General features: G+C 34.8%; 2 protein-coding genes across 8 annotated transcripts; one reads left to right on the top strand and one right to left on the bottom strand.

Moving 5' to 3' along the window:
* Positions 1 to 4,255: 4,255 nt before the first annotated feature.
* Positions 4,256 to 16,912, top strand: LOC111306918 (uncharacterized). 6 transcript variants are annotated; one of them, XM_022904941.2, is made up of 25 exons: positions 4,256 to 4,874; positions 4,979 to 5,058; positions 5,456 to 5,810; positions 6,010 to 6,164; positions 6,414 to 6,653; positions 7,187 to 7,296; positions 7,397 to 7,474; positions 7,576 to 7,682; positions 8,094 to 8,188; positions 8,266 to 8,381; positions 8,506 to 8,609; positions 8,690 to 8,767; positions 8,959 to 9,037; positions 9,202 to 9,370; positions 10,178 to 10,248; positions 11,298 to 11,378; positions 11,465 to 11,535; positions 12,038 to 12,134; positions 12,243 to 12,302; positions 12,895 to 12,949; positions 13,060 to 13,457; positions 13,538 to 15,406; positions 15,514 to 16,092; positions 16,227 to 16,285; positions 16,458 to 16,912. In XM_022904941.2, the coding sequence occupies exons 3-25, from the start codon at positions 5,461 to 5,463 to the stop codon at positions 16,660 to 16,662; spliced, it is 5,226 nt and encodes a 1,741-aa protein (XP_022760676.2). In that variant the 5' UTR covers positions 4,256 to 4,874; positions 4,979 to 5,058; positions 5,456 to 5,460; the 3' UTR covers positions 16,663 to 16,912. The 6 variants fall into 6 exon arrangements, with proteins under 6 accessions (XP_022760676.2, XP_022760677.2, XP_022760674.2 ...); XM_022904942.2 differs by having other exon boundaries at positions 4,291 to 4,757; XM_022904939.2 differs by having other exon boundaries at positions 4,291 to 4,757; positions 4,979 to 5,071.
* Positions 16,913 to 17,879: 967 nt separating this feature from the next.
* Positions 17,880 to 20,530, bottom strand: LOC111306920 (uncharacterized). Of its 2 annotated transcripts, XM_022904949.2 has the most exons (3): positions 20,493 to 20,530; positions 18,888 to 19,763; positions 17,880 to 18,123 (listed from the first exon to the last, which is right to left on the bottom strand). In XM_022904949.2, exon 2 carries the CDS (start codon positions 19,666 to 19,668, stop codon positions 18,901 to 18,903), a length of 768 nt encoding a protein of 255 aa, XP_022760684.1. In that variant the 5' UTR covers positions 19,669 to 19,763; positions 20,493 to 20,530; the 3' UTR covers positions 17,880 to 18,123; positions 18,888 to 18,900. The 2 variants fall into 2 exon arrangements, with proteins under 2 accessions (XP_022760684.1, XP_022760683.1); XM_022904948.2 differs by lacking the exon at positions 17,880 to 18,123 and having other exon boundaries at positions 18,548 to 19,763.
* Positions 20,531 to 20,883: the final 353 nt, after the last annotated feature.

Below are 20,883 nucleotides of genomic sequence, written 5' to 3'. Positions count from 1 at the left end.
TAACAAGTTTTTTAAAAAATATTAATTTTTATATATTTTATTTTAAAGATTGATATTTACTCATTAATGAAGTAATATTATCTGATTCATTGATAGTGTGTAGAATTTATACATTGATAATATATCAAATATAAACTCTAAAATTTATACCACTTTAATATTCAATAATCACCTTACATTGATGATTGACAAAATTAATGAATTTAAAATATTATAAAAAAGGTCGTGAATCTAAATTTTAGAATTTAAAAATTAATGATTAAAATAAAATACTACATAAAAATCAAGATTGCTTGATGAATTTTATTATATATTAAATGTTAATAGTTTAGAATATGGTACATCTCACATCAAATAAAAAGAGTTAATTATTGTGAATAAACTTAATTTTTGTATTAATTTTATTTATATTTTGAGTAATTATATTTAAATAGAAACAATTATTATGTGATAAATAATTATAATTATTTGAATATAAATAGATGATTGCTTATATAAATCATGATTATACAAATGGTAATAATCATTAAAATAAAAATTTATGTCTATTCATTTATTAGAAATTAATATTTTAATATAATCATTTTTTATTACTTCTAATGAAATAATTATCTTTTAAAAGTATTTTTCTCATATGCTAAATTTCTTTTTCATTATTTCTATTCTCGTATTTATTTTTTCCAACATCAAATCCTATACCTGTTATCGCATTGTTCTATTCCATTCAACAAAATTAATTAAATAAATATAAGAAAATTGTAAAAAGTTTTTTCTTGACCAAAAGAACTGTTAATCATTCAACAACTTGCTGGTGTGATTACGAAATCCATGACCTTGTCTGGTCCATTTAAAACACTAGTGGCTGTGTTTTCTTTTGCTTGACTAGTTGGCTATCAAATGGAAATCTCCCAAACTATTAAAACCCCACCATTACCATTCATAAATCAACCCAACCTTTTGGCCTAGCCGCCTTTGACCTGTCCTTCCATGGTGTTTAACATCTTACAACAATTTGATTAATAAAAAAAAAATCTGCAAAATCAACCTATGAACACATTAGGATGCCTAACTCTTGATTATGTAATTCATATATTGGATTTAATTTAAGATAAGTTAAGTAGCTAGGTTTGATGAACATGCCATTGTCATATGACTCAGCTAACTACTTGTGGAAGATATCTACATATTAATTTGACTAAGACCAAACGTTACGTGGCAAAACATCTATTTTCTTGTAACGACTTTCGTGAGTGCTGTTGTCTTTTTGTTAATAAGTACTGCAGCCGGCGGCTTTACTGTACCAAAGCATAATATATATGATTAATTGAATTGCGGACGTCGAAATCAATTTGTTAATGAGTTGTTAATGCAGTGATATTACAGTTGGTTTTAGAATTAAAGGTTTTGGGTTTAAATCTCAATCGTAATTTAAAAAACAAAAAAAAAAAATTGCTCAAGTTGAAACTAGCTAGAAAAGTCTGAGAGCTGAGAAAGATTAGCACAAAGGAAGAACAATATTGAACGTGATCCCTGCATTCAATATATAATAAATTATTTTTCATATAATTCCCTATTTATCAAAAATTAACTCATGGTTTTATGTGATACGAGTTTAAGCTACGCTACATGAATTCGGGATAAAGTATATGTATCAAATATGGGTATATTAGTTATAAGTGTCTAACACGAATATAATCTATAATTATATTTACATTAATATCTGTAGAGTTTTTGAGATAAATAATATGTATTAGATATAAGTATGTCGTATGTTTTTAATACGAATTATTTATTTTAATATCTATAAAGTTTAAACTATGTTGTATGGACTCGAGATAGGAGATCACTTGTATTAGATATAAAGTATGTCGTTTATATCTAACACGAACACATTCTATTGTTGTATTTATGTTGATATCTATAGAGTTTGGGCTATGCTAAATGGAGTCAAGATAGAATATCACCTGTATCAAATATGAATATATCATATGTGCCTGACACGAATAAGTTACATATATATTTTTATAATTCTTTATTTCAATATTGAGGATCAAAATATCATATACCCATACGAAATTATGAATAATAGTGTTCAGAAAGTATCCATACGAATACATTAAAGTAAGATGAAAAGTTCATATAATATAAGTTCTGATTATATATACTTTAAAAGCACAACAAGACAATACGACTGCATTGTTGTATTGCAATTTGCAGTGTTTTAAAATCAGCCCCCTCCAGCAGATGATAAACAGACTTTTCACGTTAAAAACCCAATAATAGTGTTTTATAACTTGGATCAAAAACAATAATTTGGACTTATTTTAAGCCCATAAGATGATTTCAAACGAAACACCCTCGGACCCAACTAGTATTTCTAGTCCTCAACCATGAGCTGTATCTCTTCCATGAAGCACTATGGATCCATACAGAAGTGTTAATAAAATTACTTTAAGGATTGTGGCCCAAAACATGTATATACTTTTTTTGAAAAAAAATTACGTTAACGATTCGTGTATTCATATCATATAAAATATTTAAATTTATGTATTTTATTATATTTTATTTTAAAATTATGTATCATAATTCGTGTGATACGAAAACATGAAATTTTTTTTTATTTTACTAAATCTATATATAGTTATTGCCAAAATAATAAAATGAATTACCTTCGTTTTTTTTATTCGTAACGTATTCACGTTGTGTTATAATGTCGTATTTTATATTATCAGATTTGTTTTATAATCTTTTCACCTAAAAATTATCATTTACATGTGAATAAAAAAAAGTTGAACTCAAATTTAAATAAGGTAATTCATTCAATTACTCTTAAAAATGATATTTAACAAAATTAAAATTCAAATATTAACATATATCATATTTTTACTTATTTTCAAATTACATCTTCTTTTGTATTAAAAAAAAAATCACTTTTACTTACCAAAACAAGAAAATTTTGATAAAAATTATTTTAGAAGAAAAATATGGAGAAATGCATGAGAAATGGAAAGTGAATGAGACAACTGAATCTGGGTCATTTTTCAAAGGAAAAACCATATATGGAAAAAAATGGAATGTTAGGTGGGGGTATTTGTAAAAATCACAATTACACACTCTTGAAGGAAAAAATCTCCCTTACCTTTATCCACCAAATTTTTTTTCCTTCAAAAAAACAAAAATCCTTATTTGACAACACAAAAATGTCATGTATTTATTACTTCAAGATTCCAAAGATTGATTCAATTCAATCAACAATTCTAAATTTGCCCTAGTTTTGGACCAAAATATTCCCAAAAATTATCAAGCCAAAGTTTAAACTTTGTAGTTTATTTTTTTTATACAGCCATTGAGCAAAAGTTGCAATCATGAAAATGACAAACAAGCGAATATTTTCTTTGTGGATATTAACAAAGTTAAATAGGTGAAGAAAATGCTATTGCCACTGAAATTGACCATCTCCTAATTTATTTATTTTTTATGCTTTAACTGCCTTTTAGACTGTGTTAAGCCTAATAAACTTTTTGTTTTTAATTCCTAATCTACCTCTCATGTCTCTCCTACTCTTATTTATATTCATCGAGTTAAAATATACGTTACATATATAAAATTTTTTTAATTCATAATAACCTTCGAGCATAAATTTTATTATTATATTATTAAAGATCAATTTATTAAATTAAATAAATTTTAGTCTATAAAAAAAGTAAACTCAAATATTTATATTTTTTTAAGTTTCGTTTGATTGATATTTTTATATTTTTATTATTTATTTTTATTAAAAATAATAAAAATAATAATCAAACGAAATCTTAATATTTCTATTTCATATTTAAATTATGTTCTTTAGCTTATATAGCATTAGTATTTTGCATACTTTAAAAACTAATTTCAACAATTAGCTCTATATTTTTTAATAAAAATACTTAAGGAATTAACTCTCAAGTAATATTGGTAAAAAAATTATATGAAATTTTTTAGATTTTATAAAGTATGTACTTATGAAATAATTTTTTAAAAAATTAAGGCTTTTGAGAGGGTTTTAATTTTATTTTAAAATAATTAAAATAAATATGTAATTGAATCAAATGGAAATAAGATATTAAAACATTTTTCAATTTATTAAAAAGGAAAGAAAAAAAAATTTTATAAAAAAAAATTGCAGTTAAGACAAAAACCAAAGCCAACGAGGGCCCACCGGTGGGCTTGTCTCGCCGTGCGTTAAATCCTCTGATGTAAGTACAAACAAACGTACCATAACGAACCAGGAAACTCCAACCAGAGCGGTGCGCCCAGCGCCCCAGCGGGGATCAAACGGCGTCGTTTTGCACTGCATTTATTTAGCACGCAACGTTTAACGCGCGTGGAAATTCTCCTCATCGATAATCCTATTTTCTTCTGTTTATGTGACAGTGTGAGCGTAAAGAAATAAAACGCTGCGTTGAATCCTCCGTTTCTCATCTTCTTTCTCCTCTTCTTTGTCTCTCGTTTAAGAATCCCATCGTTCTCTCTCTAAACCCCAACAGAAAACACACACAGAACTCCCTACAAGAATCAAATCCCTCATCTCGCGCGTGCTCTTCACACGCTATCCCCTTCCGATTTCTCCCTTTATTTATTTAAAATTAAAAATCCAGCGATTATTTTCTCCACTCGATCCCCATTCCCACTTCAAATCCTCTAAAGTTGAAGAGGATCACACTGAAACCTCCAAAACGCATCGCTTTACTCTAACAACAACCTTCTCTTCTCCATTGAAGGTATCGACCTAGATAAGGCTTCTTGTTTTTCTTTTTTTTTTTTTCAAAATTGGTTTTATTTTAGTTCTTTTCGCTGCGGAGTGGTTTGTGCATTTATCGGACTAAATGTGGAATTAGGTAATTTTTTTGTTAGTTTTTTGAGTTAAGCATTCATGGTTCTTGATTGTTAGCAGTGAAAACTATTTGAATTTAGGGTTTTTCATTTGTTCTTGTTGTTGCAGGCGTTTGCATTGTGGATTTTTCAAATGTGTAGAAGAGAGTTTCGAGTTTCCGGTGACTGCCCTTCTGGTTAATCCACGAGGTACATTGTGAAGGTAGTTTTGCTATTTTTTCAATGCTTATGCTTTGATATTGAATTTCTTGAATTTGCAGTTGAAATTAAACTGAATTCCTTAAATTGAAGTTTTGATTGAGACTTTGAGAGAAGTCAGTTGTTCAACTTTGATTTTAATGCGTTCTGAGATCACTTTTTTGGTTGAATTTGGTATATGTTCGATTTGAGGTTAGGGTTTTTGTGCTTGTGCTGAGATCTTAGGTTCTTTCTCTTGTTGGTTTTTCATGGTAGTTTTGCATTGGACCTAAAGGATATTTTGGTTATACATGTCATTGTGCTCTTGTTTTTATGTGTTGTCACCGTATGCAAATCAGTTGGAGCTTGTCGTGTGTAAATGTGTTGATTGTATTGTTCTAAACTGCAGGTTATATGGCTCTCCAGAAATATGTTCCCTCCAGTGATTCTCCTTCTGTTAAAATGAAGCCTTTGCATTTTTCCACTAAGGTGCAAGAGAATGTTCAATTTGCAAATCCAAAAATGCGTGATCCTGAGAAGCATGATGTAGATGTCAACCTATGGGAGGTTTACTTTTTGATTATGCATTTCCTTTCAACCGGCCCCTGTAAAAGAACATGTGGACAGTTTTGGAATGAACTGCTTGAAAATCAACTTCTACCCAGAAGGTATCATGCTTGGTATTCAAGGAAAGGGGCACATAGTGGACATGAAAATGATGATGGCATGTCATTCCCATTAAGTTATGCTCAGTTGGTGGAAAGGTATGTGATTAGCATCTAGTTTGTTTAAGGTGATGGTTTGATGTCTATCAAATAGCAGTAAATGTGTTATTGGTTTATGGTCCTTCATATGTAACTTATCTTAGAACTAAGCAGGTAATAGACATTTTGTGAGTTTCATGCAACATTCTTTTTCTTAAAAAAGTTTGACTTATTTCTTGTGCCATTTATGCTTGTGTAGGAATCCTCACATTGAAAAAGATCACTTGATAAAGCTTTTGAAGCAGTTGTTATTAAATGCATCCTCCCCTTTGGAAGGCATAAGTACGAGACACACTCCAAATGCAGCTGATGTCCCCACTCTTTTGGGAACAGGGCGCTTTTCTCTTTTGAGCCGTAGGTGGCTTTATTTCATCCATGTAACATGATTCCTTTGCATTTTAAATTTGGAAACCATATTAGAGCAAAAATATGAGATGAAGTACTTTTTTTTTTTTAGAATATTATTTCTTCATTGGATTGTCAAAGAACTTCTATTGTTCATTCTTCCTCTTTTTATTCAGGAAATTCCTTCTGCCACTAATTTCCCTCTATGGGATTGCCCTGTTCTGACAAAGTTTAATTTTGGTTTTCTTCACCTTTCAGATGATAGCAATAAAGGAAAAAGTGAAGTCAAACGTCCTCCTGTTCATATGCGGTGGCCTCATATGCATGCAGATCAGGTTCGTGGGCTGGGTTTAAGGGAAATTGGGGGTGGTTTCGCAAGACATCATCGTGCACCATCTATTCGTGCAGCATGTTATGCCATTGCAAAACCATCAACTATGGTGCAGAAGATGCAAAATATCAAGAGGTTACGAGGGCATCGAAATGCTGTCTATTGTGGTATAGTTTTTGTGTTTTCATATTTGCAGTTTGAGCTTTGGGTATGTATTTAGAATAATCATATCGGTGAGTAAACATGCTACAATGTGCTTCAGATTTGGGGTTAATTAGGCCTATTTGTTTGTCGTAAATTAAGCATTCATGCTTATCAACCATCCCTTCCCTCCCCCTTACCTCCCCCCAAAGTAAATAAAAAAATAATAAAAATCCAAATAAAACAGGAGAGAGAGAGAGAGAGAGAGAGAGAGAGAGAGAGAGAGAGAGAGAGAGGTAGGTCAACAGACAGGAGGGGTCACAGAGAAGAGCTTATGTTGATGGACTTGTGAGCTCATTAAAGATGTCTTGCCTGCTTTTGAGGGATTCTGGATTTTCTGTGGCCTCTACTGTCACAACTGACCTATTGTTGTCTTTTTGTATTTGAACATTTTTTTTAGCGTTAGCCTGCTTGCACTCAAAAGCTCCAACTTGTCAAGGTTTTTCTTGACATCATGAATTTGAGATTGACTTCTTTTGACTTTATATAAATTCTGCAGCAATATTTGATCGATCTGGGAGGTATGTTATTACTGGTTCTGATGATCGTCTTGTGAAAATTTGGTCTATGGAGACAGCGCATTGCTTGGCCAGCTGCCGTGGACATGAAGTGAGTTTGATGAGCTATAATGGACATATCTTGCAATTATTTCTTTTTATCTTTGATTTCTTCTAGTTACATGTTACATTATTTTATATTTGGATGAAAGGGTGACATAACTGACCTGGCTGTCAGTTCCAATAATTTTATGGTGGCATCCTCCTCAAATGACTGTATTATTCGTGTTGTAAGCATCCCCTGCATCTTTTTAATTCTTTCTTCTCTTCCTGCTTAAGAAAATTGTATTTTACTTAGTTGATAGTGATTTTGTTTCCTGCTCGTTGACAGTGGCACTTGCCAGATGGACAGCCAATTTCGGTTCTGCGTGGACATACTGGAGCTGTTACTGCCATTGCTTTTAGTCCTAGGCCAGGCTCTGTATATCAGCTTCTATCGTAAGACCGATTCCAAATGTCCTTTGCTTTTGTGTGTATTAGTCATCAAAACTGTCAAATTCTGTCATAGTATCTCCCTCACCCAGAACATAAATAAATAAAACTTGGCCCTACAATGTCATATAATACAAGGTTAAAGTGCCCAACTATGAGGCATACAGAAGATGCACTTTCTAATATTTCAGTTTTCACAGGTATTACCAGAATTTTGGTTTGTTTCTCCTTTCTGATTTTGCTGATTATATTATTGTTTTTTGGTACTTTGATTTGCTTAATTTCCACAATTGATTTTCATGTAAATCTTTTTGTTAAATCCTCCTCTTTGTGGTTGATATAATGATTATCTTAGCTTTTGGTACATGATTGCCATTTGCATTGAAATTTAATGTAGTGTTTCCTGACTCTATGCAGGTCATCTGATGATGGAACATGTAGGATATGGGATGCTAGGAATGCTGAAATCCGTCCACGGATATATGTTCCGAGGCCTTCAGACTCTATAGCAGGTTTTTTACCTTTTTATTAATTATTTTGATGCCTCTCAGTTAACAGATTTTACATAGCAATGCTAAAATGGTTGCAGGGAAGAACACTGGTTCATCTTCAACTCCTGTTCAACAGAGCCATCAAATTTTTTGTTGTGCATTCAATGCTAATGGAACTGTCTTTGTCACTGGTAGCTCAGACACTTTAGCTAGGGTACACTTTATGCATGTTTGCTATAAGTTGTTCTTATTCTTCCAAGATTTTGTCCTGCTTTACCTTCTCTTTTGTAATTGTGCAAGTTTAGGTGTAGAATTTCATTTTTGTTGATCATTTGCAGGTGTGGATTGCTTGTAAACCCAACACAGATGATTCAGACCAACCAAATCATGAGATTGATGTGTTATCTGGACACGAGAATGATGTCAATTATGTGCAGTTCAGGTCCGTTTATCATACTCTATTGCTCAGATATTTTAGTAATAGAATTTCATTTCCATTTATGCTACTGCCTTATATTGCAGTGGTTGTTCTGTTTCATCAAGATTTTCTGTGGCAGACAGCTTGAAGGAAGAGAGTGTTCCAAAATTTAGAAACTCCTGGTGGGTATTTTCTTCAAGTCTTGTATTTTTTTTTTCGTCATGTGGATCTTTCTCTCCCTTCTTGAGAATCCTCTTGGCGAATAGGTGCTGAAGGGGATTTCTTAGCTTCCAAGTTTTAGTAGGACTTTACCTTTTGAAGAAGAATACAAAAGCCTATTTTGTTGTCTGATATGGTCAATGATATGTTCCAGGTTTTCCCAAGACAACATTGTTACCTGTTCCCGTGATGGCAGTGCAATTATTTGGATTCCAAGATCTCGTAGATCACATGTAAATTATTATTGGCTATAAACAGTTTCACTCTTCATCAGTTTTCCATCTTTTGCCATGCCTTCATCATTTATCTGTCTATTAAGTTCATGATTTCAACCACACCTTCCCCTCTCCTAATGTATGTTTGATATAGGAGCTTATTTTTATATGTTTTGGTTCAGGGTAAAGTGGGTCGCTGGTCTAAACATTATCATCTCAAAGTTCCACCCCCACCATTGCCTCCACAACCACCACGAGGGGGTCCACGCCAGAGAATTCTTCCAACTCCTCGTGGTGTAAATATGATAATCTGGAGCCTAGATAACCGCTTTGTCCTTGCTGCTATCATGGGTATTTATTTTTCACCTGATCTTTTAATGGAAACATTTGGTTGCTAATTTCATGCATTGAAAATTAAATTGCAATGACTTGATTTTTACCATAGAATTTTTTTTTTCTCAGTTTTATCAAATAGCACTTTATTCCCTTAAAAAGCTGATGTAACATCTATCTCCCCTCCCTAAAAGAATAGAAAAAGGTTAAAGGGTGGAACTCTTACATGTAGCTGGAGTTAAAACCTCTCATGATCACCCTGATTATATGTCAAAGCATAACTTGACTTTGGTGCTTCATGTATTTCATGCTGTTGCTCATTTCATTTCTTATGCATCTATAAAGACCCTTGTAGTTGAGTGGTTGATTCAGACCTTCCTTTCTCCCCTCCCCCACTCCTTTGATGTCTATCTGTTGAATGGTATTAGCAGTATTTAGCTTATTAAAACTATCTTCATGGAGTTTGGGCTATATTTTCCGTTAATCTAGTGTATGGTTCGGTACTTAAGTCATCAGGAAGGTTTATTAGTTCAATTAACTTTAACAAAAGTTTAAGAACTCAACTTGGGTGCTTTTATAGCATTTAATAGAGTAAAACTTTAAGCTCAGTTTAGGCTGTATTCACTGTTAAGCTACACTAAATATTTAGTGTTGTCAACTTGTAATGTGTAATGTATTCTTTTGAAAAGCTAGTTCTAGGCTTACTTGGGCACTTTTAAAGGTTCTCTGGACTAGGATTGAGCACTATTTTACTCTTTTCTTGGAATTCTGCAGGGGCATAAATAGCTGTAATTTTTGGCTGAATAACATATTCTCTTGATGCAGACTGTAGAATATGTGTATGGAATGCTGCTGATGGTAGCTTAGTTCATTCTTTGACTGGTCATACTGATTCTGTAAGTTGTTCACATATCCAAGGCTGAATTATTTTTATGGTTTATATATTATTTCTTGTGTTTAGAGTAGAAACTGGCTATTACATTCTATTTATGTAATTAGGTGGTCTGGATGATTTATTGGCTACATTTACTGCCCCTCTCTGTATGAAAGTCACATTTCATACCTTGTACTGTTCATTTAAGCTCTTGACATCAGTTTTGTTGCATGTTTCTTATATTTTCATGGAGTACCCTTATTGACATTTTCCCCCTTATTTTCTGACCTGTGATGGTTTTGTTTGCTTTCCTGCTCTTGGCCTTTTGTTCTTTTTGCAAAGAAGTGGGAAATAAGTTATTGTCATTTTTAACTTGGTGATCAATTAGAAGTCATGCACCCTTGGCGATCCAATCTGCATATTATTGTATAATGGTGTTATTACATGTAGACTTTGCATGGAAGGTAGTATGGAAAGGGGGGAAGGATGGAATTTTGCAATTTAATAGCCAAGTTTTATAGCTAGCTTATTTTCCTTATTGCGTAACCATCAGATTAAAAACTTTTCCATCAACTCTTACAAAGTCTGGAAAATACTAACCTGTTGTACTAGGATTTTTTTATTTTAAATCATTAGACTTAGGGATAAGACTCAACTTGTATAAACTAAAGGCAATATAAGAGCCCTAATAACTAATTAAACCCAAAATGAGACCTACTTGATCACAACCATGGAAAATCCCCGGAAAAGAGCAAAAAACCAAATGCTCCCTTGACATAAAAACTTTATTACTGATATATTATTGTAGTAAGAATCTAAGCCCTGGAGCAAAGGAATTCTTTCTTGATAAAGGAGCCATGATCTCTTTGGCTTACAAACAGGATAAAGTTTATTGGTGCGCCATCATCCAGTCATCTATAATCTGAGTTTGACTAGCTTTTGCTCTGCTTTGACTGCTTGCCTATTTACCTTCTAATTTGCAATGTGAATGCTTGTGAATTTGAGGGTGCCTATAGTTGGATTCACTGTTGTTTCATAGTTATATCTGACAATTTTACTCATTTTTTTAAGACATATGTCCTGGATGTTCATCCTTTCAACCCACGGATAGCTATGAGTGCTGGCTATGATGGAAGAACCATTGTTTGGGATGTGAGTTTCAAGCTCCTTCATGCCGGACGATGTATTTTTTGGTCTTCTCTGTTTATTGATGTGTTTTCATATTCTTTTGGCTGTAGATATGGGAAGGTACACCAATTCGGATATATGAAATTGCTCGTTTCAAATTAGTAGATGGGAAGTTTTCATCGTAAGTCCACTACCAGAAAGCTTGATTGAGAACCCTTTTATTGTATAAATTCCTGTATAATTCAAAAGTATATAGCATTGTATTCACCTGATCAAACTTGCTTTTTACTTCATGTTAATTTGTTTGACAGGATATACATAATATGCCTAAATGAATATGTTGCTTAATTTCCTTCCCTTTCCACTAACCAAACAAGGTCATGACCCTTCTTTTCTTTTTAAAACAATCCAGACAAGGGGAGCCTTACCCTTTGCTCCCCTTCTCCCCTGTAGTTCCCATTTCCCAATCAAAGGCTTAAAGTTTTTTTGATGTTTCTAATCTTCTATTGGATTCATAAATAGCGCTAAGTATTATTATTTAGCTGGATTGCACTACAAAGGATTTATCTTTTCCTCTCATCTAAACATACCATTGGAATCTTTAGGGAAAGTCTGTCTCCCTGTTTTTATATTGCAATATTAAAGTTACTATCATGTTACAATTCACTGTATCTGTAAAATAGGGATGGGACATCCATTATACTTTCAGATGATGTTGGTCAATTATACATACTAAATACTGGCCAAGGGGAATCTCAGAAGGATGCCAAATATGATCAGGTATCTGGTATCACAATGAGCTTGTTACATTTTCATCAGTTTTTATTTGCAGTCAAAAACTAGGTTCTAAGCTTTTAATGATACTTACTCCACTCACTTCTCCCACAGTTCTTTCTCGGTGATTATCGACCACTTATTCACGACACTTCCGGGAATTCAATAGACCTGGTTGGTTGACCATCTTTGAGCTTTTATTATGGCAACTTTTCCTTTATATGGTCTACTTGCATTTGAAAGACGGAAAAATATATGTAATGGTTCTTTATTAGTGTCGTCATCTTAAAACTTAAAATGGATGCTGTCTTCTACTTGGTACAGTTTTCTTATGCCATTTTTACTGGGAATAATGTATTCTTCTTATCTCTTCACCTTGAATGACTTTGTTTTTCTTGCTCCAGCTTGTCAAGTGCATGGGTCATACATGCACATTTGTGTTTATGAGTGTTTAGAAAGAGAAGAGGGAGGAGCATATCAAAGTTGATTGTTAAGAATGCATCATAGCAGAAATGCTATCCAATGATTTATTACTCCATTCCTAGACATTTGGGTCTAGCGGATTAGCAACTTTGCACCCTGGTGAAGTATATATTGTCATTGCCTTGAGTAAATCATCCCTAGTTATGTGTAGTTGCTCATATCCCATCCGTAATATTTTGCATATCATAGCTGATCACTGAGTTTTTAGATGATTAAAACACTCTTTACATTTTCATCATTGAAATTCTGATGATTTCAAGCATATGTGATATTTGTAATTCAGGAAACTCAGCTTAGTACATATAGACGGAATATGCAAGATCTTCTTTGTGACTCAGGTTTAAATCTACTCATACTTGCCCCAAATGACTGGGGTCTTTTTATTCCATTACCCTCACTCTCCGTTAATTTTGTTTTCATAACTGCTCATTGTGTTGGAAACTTTTAGGGATGATACCATACACAGAACCCTATCAGACCATGTACCAGCAAAGACGATTAGGTGCTTTGGGTTTTGAGTGGAATCCTCATGCTTTGAACCTTTCTGTGGGGCCAGATTTCAGTCTAGACCAGGATTACCAAATCCCGCCGTTGGCAGACTTAGATGCAATTGCTGCTCCACTGCCAGCATTCTTAGATGCCATGGATTGGGAACCTGAAAATGAAGTGCAAAGTGATGATAATGATTCAGAGTATAATTTCACAGAGGAGTACTCTACCGGAGGGGAGCAAGGAAGTTTAGGTTCTCTCTCTGGTGATCCCGAGTGCAGTTCAGAAGATAGTGAGATTGATGATACTCACAAAGATGCCCTTCGTCGATCAAAAAGGAAAAAACCAAAGGCTGAAGTAAGTTTAATATCCTTTTCATTGCTATATTTCAACGTATTTGGAGGCATTTGGTTGACTTGAATTTTCATCCACTTCAGATTGAGATCATGACATCTTCTGGTAGGCGTGTTAAAAGAAGGAATTTGGATGAATGCGATGGCATCTCATTTGGTAATGACCGGATTAGGAAATCAAAAAATGGACGAAAAGCTTTATGGAGAAAGCCTTCTACATCAAAATCATCGAGACCTCGAAGAGCTGCTGCACGCAATGCTTTGCACTTCTTTTCTAAAATAACTGGAACATCAACTGATGCTGAAGATGAAGATGACTCTGAAGGTGATTCATCAGAGAGTGAATCTATGGTACGAGATTCATATGTTGACAGTGATGAATCTGGTAGGGCTTTGCCAAATGAACAAATCAAACATTCAAAAGGAAAAGAAGTCTTCTTTGGTGAGTCTGAGGATGTTGCTAATATTAATGCACTTACTGAATCTCATAATCCTGGGAATCGGAGAAGATTGGTCCTTAAATTGCCTGGCCGGGGTCTAAATAAGCTTGTGCCACCAAAAAGCACAATGGAAAGAAAAGTTGACAGACAGGAAAATTCAGCAGGCTTGTCATGCAAAGCTTCTGAAGAAGCCACTGAAGGAGGTGTAAAGCATATAAGCTCATTGGACCTGGGGTGTTCTTCTGGTGAAGCAAACTATAGCATGATCGGTAGAGGAATAAGAGGGCAACCACACAAGATTGAAGATAATTTAGACCTGACCGAAGGATACAAGGATGGGGCAATGAAGTGGGGAGGAGTCAAGGCTCGTACTTCCAAACGTTTGAGATTGGGTGAACCCTTATTATCAGATGCATATACTGGGTCTACGCTATATCTTGACAACGTCAAAGAAAATGATGTCAATGGATATGTTGAACCAGAAAAGGCTTGTGCTATTGCATCCCTGGCTACAGATATCCAAACTTGTAAAGTGGATATGAATGGTGAAGTGATAGTAATTGAGAAGAATCCAGGGAATGACAGGGAAGTTTTGGATGGTCTAGCTAATGGTGAAGAATACTCAGGTCCCAGTGAGCATATAAATTATCCCGAATCATCAAAATGGATTAACAGGTCTGCTGAGGATGTACTTGCCCCAACTTTTAATCAGAATGGAACTGATCAGCCTTCTGAGGTAAAAGAGGGCCATATGGCTATTTCAACTAAGTTAAGGTTTTTCTCAGAAAGGACCACGATTGACAATGAAAGTCCTGGGCTGAAAATGAAACCTTCAAGAGAAGGTCATATGCATGGTCGGTATGCTGCATTAAATAATGATAGCTCCACTGAGAGGTTAAAGGACTTGGTTTCAGAAGTACCCTTAGTTGATGGATCCAATGAAATTAGTTCAGATAATGAAGTTGATGGGTTGCAAGATTCAGATGCTCAAGTTAATATAATTCCCATGTCGACTTCTCATGACTCTGGGGGGTTAAATCCAGACTCAAAAAAGATGTATAATGTTGTTTATAGAAGGTCAAAGACACAAAGAGATAGGTCCAAGTCAGAGGGCAGTGGTGCCATGGTAGAAAGCACTACAAATGATTGCGACCATAATAAGAGTATGGTAGCAGACCTCCTTGAAGGCACAATGAATGGGCCTCATAACAAACGGTCCGGTAGGTTGAAGGCAGGTCATGCACTTCAGTCAGAAGACTTACATAGAAGCACCCGGGATGTTTCTACAAATGGGTCTCAACTTCCTAGCGAGGAATGGGTATCAAGTTCAAGGATGGCAGTTGGATCAAGGTCTGCTAGAAATAGGAGAAGTAATTACTATTTCCATGACACTAGTCCAGTACGGAGACCCCATCAATCAGCCCGTAAAGGATCGTGGTTGATGTTGACAACACATGAGGAGGGGTCCCGCTATATTCCCCAACTAGCTGATGAAATTGTATATTTGAGACAGGTAAGATTAAAATACAAATTTTTTTATCCATTCCTGTTATTTAAGTTCTGTACGTTTATTTTGATAGTTACAAAATGATTTACATTTGGTAGCTTCTGTGCTTTCAGGGGCATCAAGAATATATAGATCATATTAGCTTGAGGGAAGCAGGACCTTGGACTTCACTGAAGGGGGGAAACATGTTAAGGGCAGTGGAATTTTGTAGAGTTGAAGGGCTAGACTATTCCACATCTCCAGGGTCTGGGGAAAGTTGCTGTAAACTGACTCTCAAATTTACAGACCCTTCTTCCAGCATGTTCGATAGATCATTTAAATTGACTCTGCCTGACTTGACTGGTTTCCCTGACTTCATTGTAGAAAGAACTCGCTTTGATGCTGCCATCCATAGAAATTGGAGTTGCAGGGATAAGTGCAGGGTCTGGTGGAAAGATGAGAGTGGAGATGATGGAAGTTGGTGGGATGGCCGGGTTGTGGCCGTGAAACCCAAATCTTATAAATTTCCCGATAGTCCATGGGAAAGGTACTCTGTTCAGTACAGGAGTGAGCCCAAGGAACCGCAACTTCACAGTCCTTGGGAGCTCTTTGAAGCGGATACTCAGTGGGAGCAGCCTCATATTGATAGTAAGATCAGAGACCAGCTACTTTCTGTCTTTGCCAAATTGGAGAAATCTTCCCACAAAGCTCAGGTAATGAAACTTATGACATCTAACAACCCCTTATCACTCAAGCTAAGCTCAAGTAGCACTGTGGCATTAGATCGAACTTATTGGAAGCTATAGCATGAAATTCTTCTTAATTTTTTTTGCTTTAAATGTTGCAGGATCAATATGCAGTCAATAAATTGAAGCAAGTTTCGCAGAAGTCTAATTTTACAAACAGGTAAATCATGTCTAGCAGTCATGGTTTATACATTTCTGTGGATGTTCAGTCTCAAAGTTGTTAATAGGTCTCAGCACACGCATATACATCCTGATTAATAATTTTAATGAAAACTCTCCGGCTTTTGGGTGGAAGATGTGACTGAATGTTTGGAATAATGGTATTTTGGCAGGTACCCCGTACCATTATCTCTTGATATCATCCACTCTAGGTTGGAGAACAACTACTATCGATGTTTAGAAGCAGTAAAGCATGATATTCAGGTCATGCTGTCGAACGCAGAATCTTACTTTGGGAGAAATGCAGAGCTCTCATCTAAACTGAGACGCCAATCTGACTTGTTTATGCCGACATTGTCATCTTCGCAGCCCTCATAGATACCCACAGTGAGACCATCTTTGTAGATAATTAAAAGTTTTTGCCTCATTTCATTCTTTTTTTTCTTCACTGTTCCCTTAGATCCAATTTTGGTAATTGATTAATACTTCAGATTCTTTCTAGAGGAAAGGTCTCAAGGGAAAATTAGCCAGTAATGGTTGTGGAAAATTATCCACCAAAAAGGATCATTGTTGTATAGACATCAGACAGTCGCATCATTTATAACGAGAAAAAAAAAAATTGTCGACATGTTAATTTGTGAAGGTCTCCCTACCAATCCCCAAAGAAAGGAAAACAGAAAATCTTCAGGTAACTTTGTTTTATTTGAAGCATGCTTTGATTTCGATGCATTTATGAGTAACAGTTATTTCAGTCCAATTTTGATCCAACATGCTTTTCATCTACAACAGCTCTTTTCCTTAAAACATAGCTTAAAGACAAACAGAAGACTAGAAACACAAAGAAAATAACGCTCACTCTCTCACAAACACAAATAGAAATGTAAACCTTCTTATTCTGATCTGTTAGACTTTTCATCTCTTCTGATCTCTCAGCCTTGTCGTTTGCGCAATTCACGAAAATAGCCTTTAGGATCTTTTTCGAAGTCGGACCTGAAAATCCGATGTTTCCTTCCAGGAGCTTTCATGGTTTTCCTGCAACAAGATAGCAGAGCAGCTACAAAGCATACAAGAAGTAGCCCTGCCACTACTAAACCTCCAGCCGCTGCCATCCCAGAGGCTTGCAAGAGCTTTTCCGTCTGTCCAAATGAGATCCTTAAAACAATTTTTTTATTCTTTCGAGTATCTAATTTTGCTTTCCATCGCACTCTATTGTGTTTATTGACTTTAAATTTTTCTTAGTCTCTTAGGATCCGATTCCTGTGAAGAACTGAAGAGGTGGGTCCACTGCCAAATGTAGACACGTGGTATAGATGATATCTAGTTTGAAAAAAAATCGTGACTAGAGCCCGGCTTCAGCTCCAAAATTTAAAAAAAAAAAAAAATCTCTCTCCAGCTTGAGCCTAAACTAGCCCACACCTGTGAAAAGAAACCTGTAAATTACTTGCTTAGTTTTAACCTAACAAAGCAGCACTGGGAAAAAGTTGCAGAAAAGCTGGAAGTAGTTTGTGAAAACAAACATTACATTCACCAGATGTGAGCATCAAGTTATGAGAGCGACTAGACCTCAATCTCTCCACCAATGTCCACAGTTTGGATTAAATCAGACAAAACACATAAATTGGAAATATTTTATTCAGTTGATTGATGCATGATCACCTTTTTTTGAAATTAAAATAAAAATATTATTCAACTTGTTCAAACAATAATAAACCTTGTTGAAATTTGGAGGTATATCTTCTAGTCTTTGAGTCTTTGTTCATTTAGCTTTTAAATTCATCTTTTTCAACTTGAATCCAGCATTGCCTATCACATAAGGATGTATTCGTTTAGTTAATGAACCTGCCAATGATAACATTGAAATTGTTAGTAGCATCTAAAATGTCGTGAAGAAAGAAGAATAGAATATGTTGAACACGACCAAGACCAACCATGCAAGACACTGTACAGCGAGAATGCGTGCACTAATATATGTACACGAAAGGAAGCCTAACCTTTCGGGGCTAAATTTTATAGACGCTCATGTCGGAAAGATGCTTTACCTACAGTCTTTCCTCTGAATTTTGAGAGCTGTTTCGCTTGTTCTTTTAGCTATGTCTGTTTCTCAGAACACTTGCTTTAGACCAATGAATAAGCTCACTAGTCAAGCCTAAGTCGCAGAGGTTTCAATACTTTTTTTTGGCATTTTGATGAGATCAACAGAGAAAGTCGATAGGAGATTTAACTGAGCCTCCACAAATATATCAAGATTCAAGATACACAGAAGTCAGGAACACAAGAATTCTTCTGGCATAGACGAAGTCTAATACTTACAAAGAGGATTTTCATGCTACAATCATCATTTCATAAAAGGAATCCGAAAACAAGTCTGGTAATGCACAACTACTGGGAACTATTGTCAAATTGTCATAACAAAACCTCCCAAAGGAAAAAGGAAAAGGAATGAAAACATCTAGCTAACTTATTTCAGAGTGCTTGATCTCCAGCATGTGTAAGACCATAAAGTTCAGAGTTACAACAGGAAAGACAACAACAAAGAAGTACTAGGGTAGAATTCTCTGGAATTAATGCAGGCAAGTCAAACATCAAACAGGCAATATGTATACCGCTTTTTCTCTTTCAGTGCCTTCTGCTGTGCCTCCGGCTCTTCCTTCGGCTGCTCCTGTCCTCAGAATCTGAAGCTGAGTCTGAATCAGAAGACTCAGAAGATGAACTGTACCTTCTACGCCTCCCCTTCTTCTGCTTCTTCTTCCTTCTCCGCCTCCTCCTCTCTTCCTCTGACTCAGATGAGGAACTGTAATCTGTGCTACTCTCTGCTGAAGAAGAACCTGAGCCGGTAACAGATGAGGCACCGCTATCAGTCTCAAAAACAGAAGCCTCACTGTCACTACCAGAATCAGAATCTGACCGATACTTCCTCTTGCTTTTCTTAGACCTATTGTCATCTTTGTCATCTTTGACATCTGGGTTGTCCAAATCATAAGAGATTGAAAGCTTCATCCTTAATTTGGGGTTCTTAAGCTGCTGAGTACGCGAGGGTCGTGACATATAGACCCGTTCATTCTTGCATTCATATGTCCAATGCCCTGCCTGAAAACACCTTTGGCACTGTGATGCACCCATTGCAGACATTGTCATCTTATCTTTCCTTTCACCTAATCTCACTGCCTTCTCGGTACTCATTAAATACATCTGCCTCTTTGCTTCCCTTTTCTCCTGCCATCTGCTAGGTCCCTCTTCCTTTTGCCCATAAGCATTAACATTGCGGGCTGCAGCAGCTGCTGCCCTTTCAGCCTGTGCACGACTGAGACCTTTCGCTGCACTCAATGCTGCAGCCTTGATTTTTTCAGCTGCAGCCTGAGTTTTCTCTTCTTTCTTACTCGACATCTTTTATATGCCAACAAATAAACCAGGTTATGCAGATATATAGATTACCCAATCTCAAACAAAACGATTCAATTCAACCCAAATCCTCCAGCACTCTGCACTCAAATATTCAATAACATCATTTCATTTGCCTAATAGGATAAAGACATAATTTTCTTCCTTCGAAAACAAACAGTACCAAATAAATTAACCAACGGACTATGCAATGTGAAAAAAATATATATTTTTTACAATAAAATCGCAATATTTACCTGTGAATTTAAATAAAAAATGTAAAATTTCTCTTAACAAAGAAATTAAAAGATCAGGAAAGATAATTGGGTCAAAAAGAAGATGCGATTTTACAGAAAGTACCAATTAGCAACCAAGAAATCGTAGTTAAAGATGCAAAATTTCTTCAAAACAACGAAACATAAACAACAAAAAGAGGAAAGAACTCGAATTTGAAAACAATCGCAAAACCCTAATTTCGAAACAAAAAGGTTCAATCAATTCTTGGCTTTTCTTCCTATTAAACCCCAAAGTACCAATTAACAACCAATAAATCGTAGGTAAAGATGCAAAATTTCTTCAAAACAACGAAACATAAACAACAAAAAAGAAAAAAAAATCGAATTTGAAGACAATCGCAAAACCCGGATTTCGAAACAAAAAGGTTCAATCAATTCTGGGCTTTCCTTCCTATCAAACCCTAAATTTAAAATTCCTTTTGGGAAAATTAAAGAACCTAATCCACCAAGGAAAAGAAAACCCTATATATTAGGGTTGGGTAGGGTTTGAAATGTGAAAAATCAATCAAAGCGGAGAAAAGAAATAGTGCGTACCAGGACTTGTTCGCGTCGGGGAAGATCAAGGCAAAGAGGAAGACATACAGTAACATTATTTTTTATTTATAGGAGAGCGGGGCTTGCTCTTTTCGTCTCTATAGATATATTTTTTAAGGTAATTCGATTTAAACTTAAGGCGGTGGATTTTTTTTTTTATGTATTTTTATTTTGATAAATAATGGAGTAGTAAATAAAACCTACGTGAAAAAAGGGAAGTTATAAAATTATATATTGATTTGTTGATTTGTATTATTATTAATTTTTTGTTAAATAATATTTGATTATGGTTATGATTTTAATTATCAATATTTTTATAATTTTAATCTAAATTTCAAATATTTATTACAAATGTAATTTTTTTATCTAAAATCTCAATATCCAATAATTA

This window comes from Durio zibethinus, chromosome 22, assembly GCF_047325235.1.
Source record: "Durio zibethinus cultivar Kanyao isolate XHJ-2024 chromosome 22, ASM4732523v1, whole genome shotgun sequence".
Lineage (NCBI taxonomy): Eukaryota > Viridiplantae > Streptophyta > Magnoliopsida > Malvales > Malvaceae > Durio > Durio zibethinus.
This window is presented reverse-complemented; position numbering and strand designations above follow the sequence as displayed.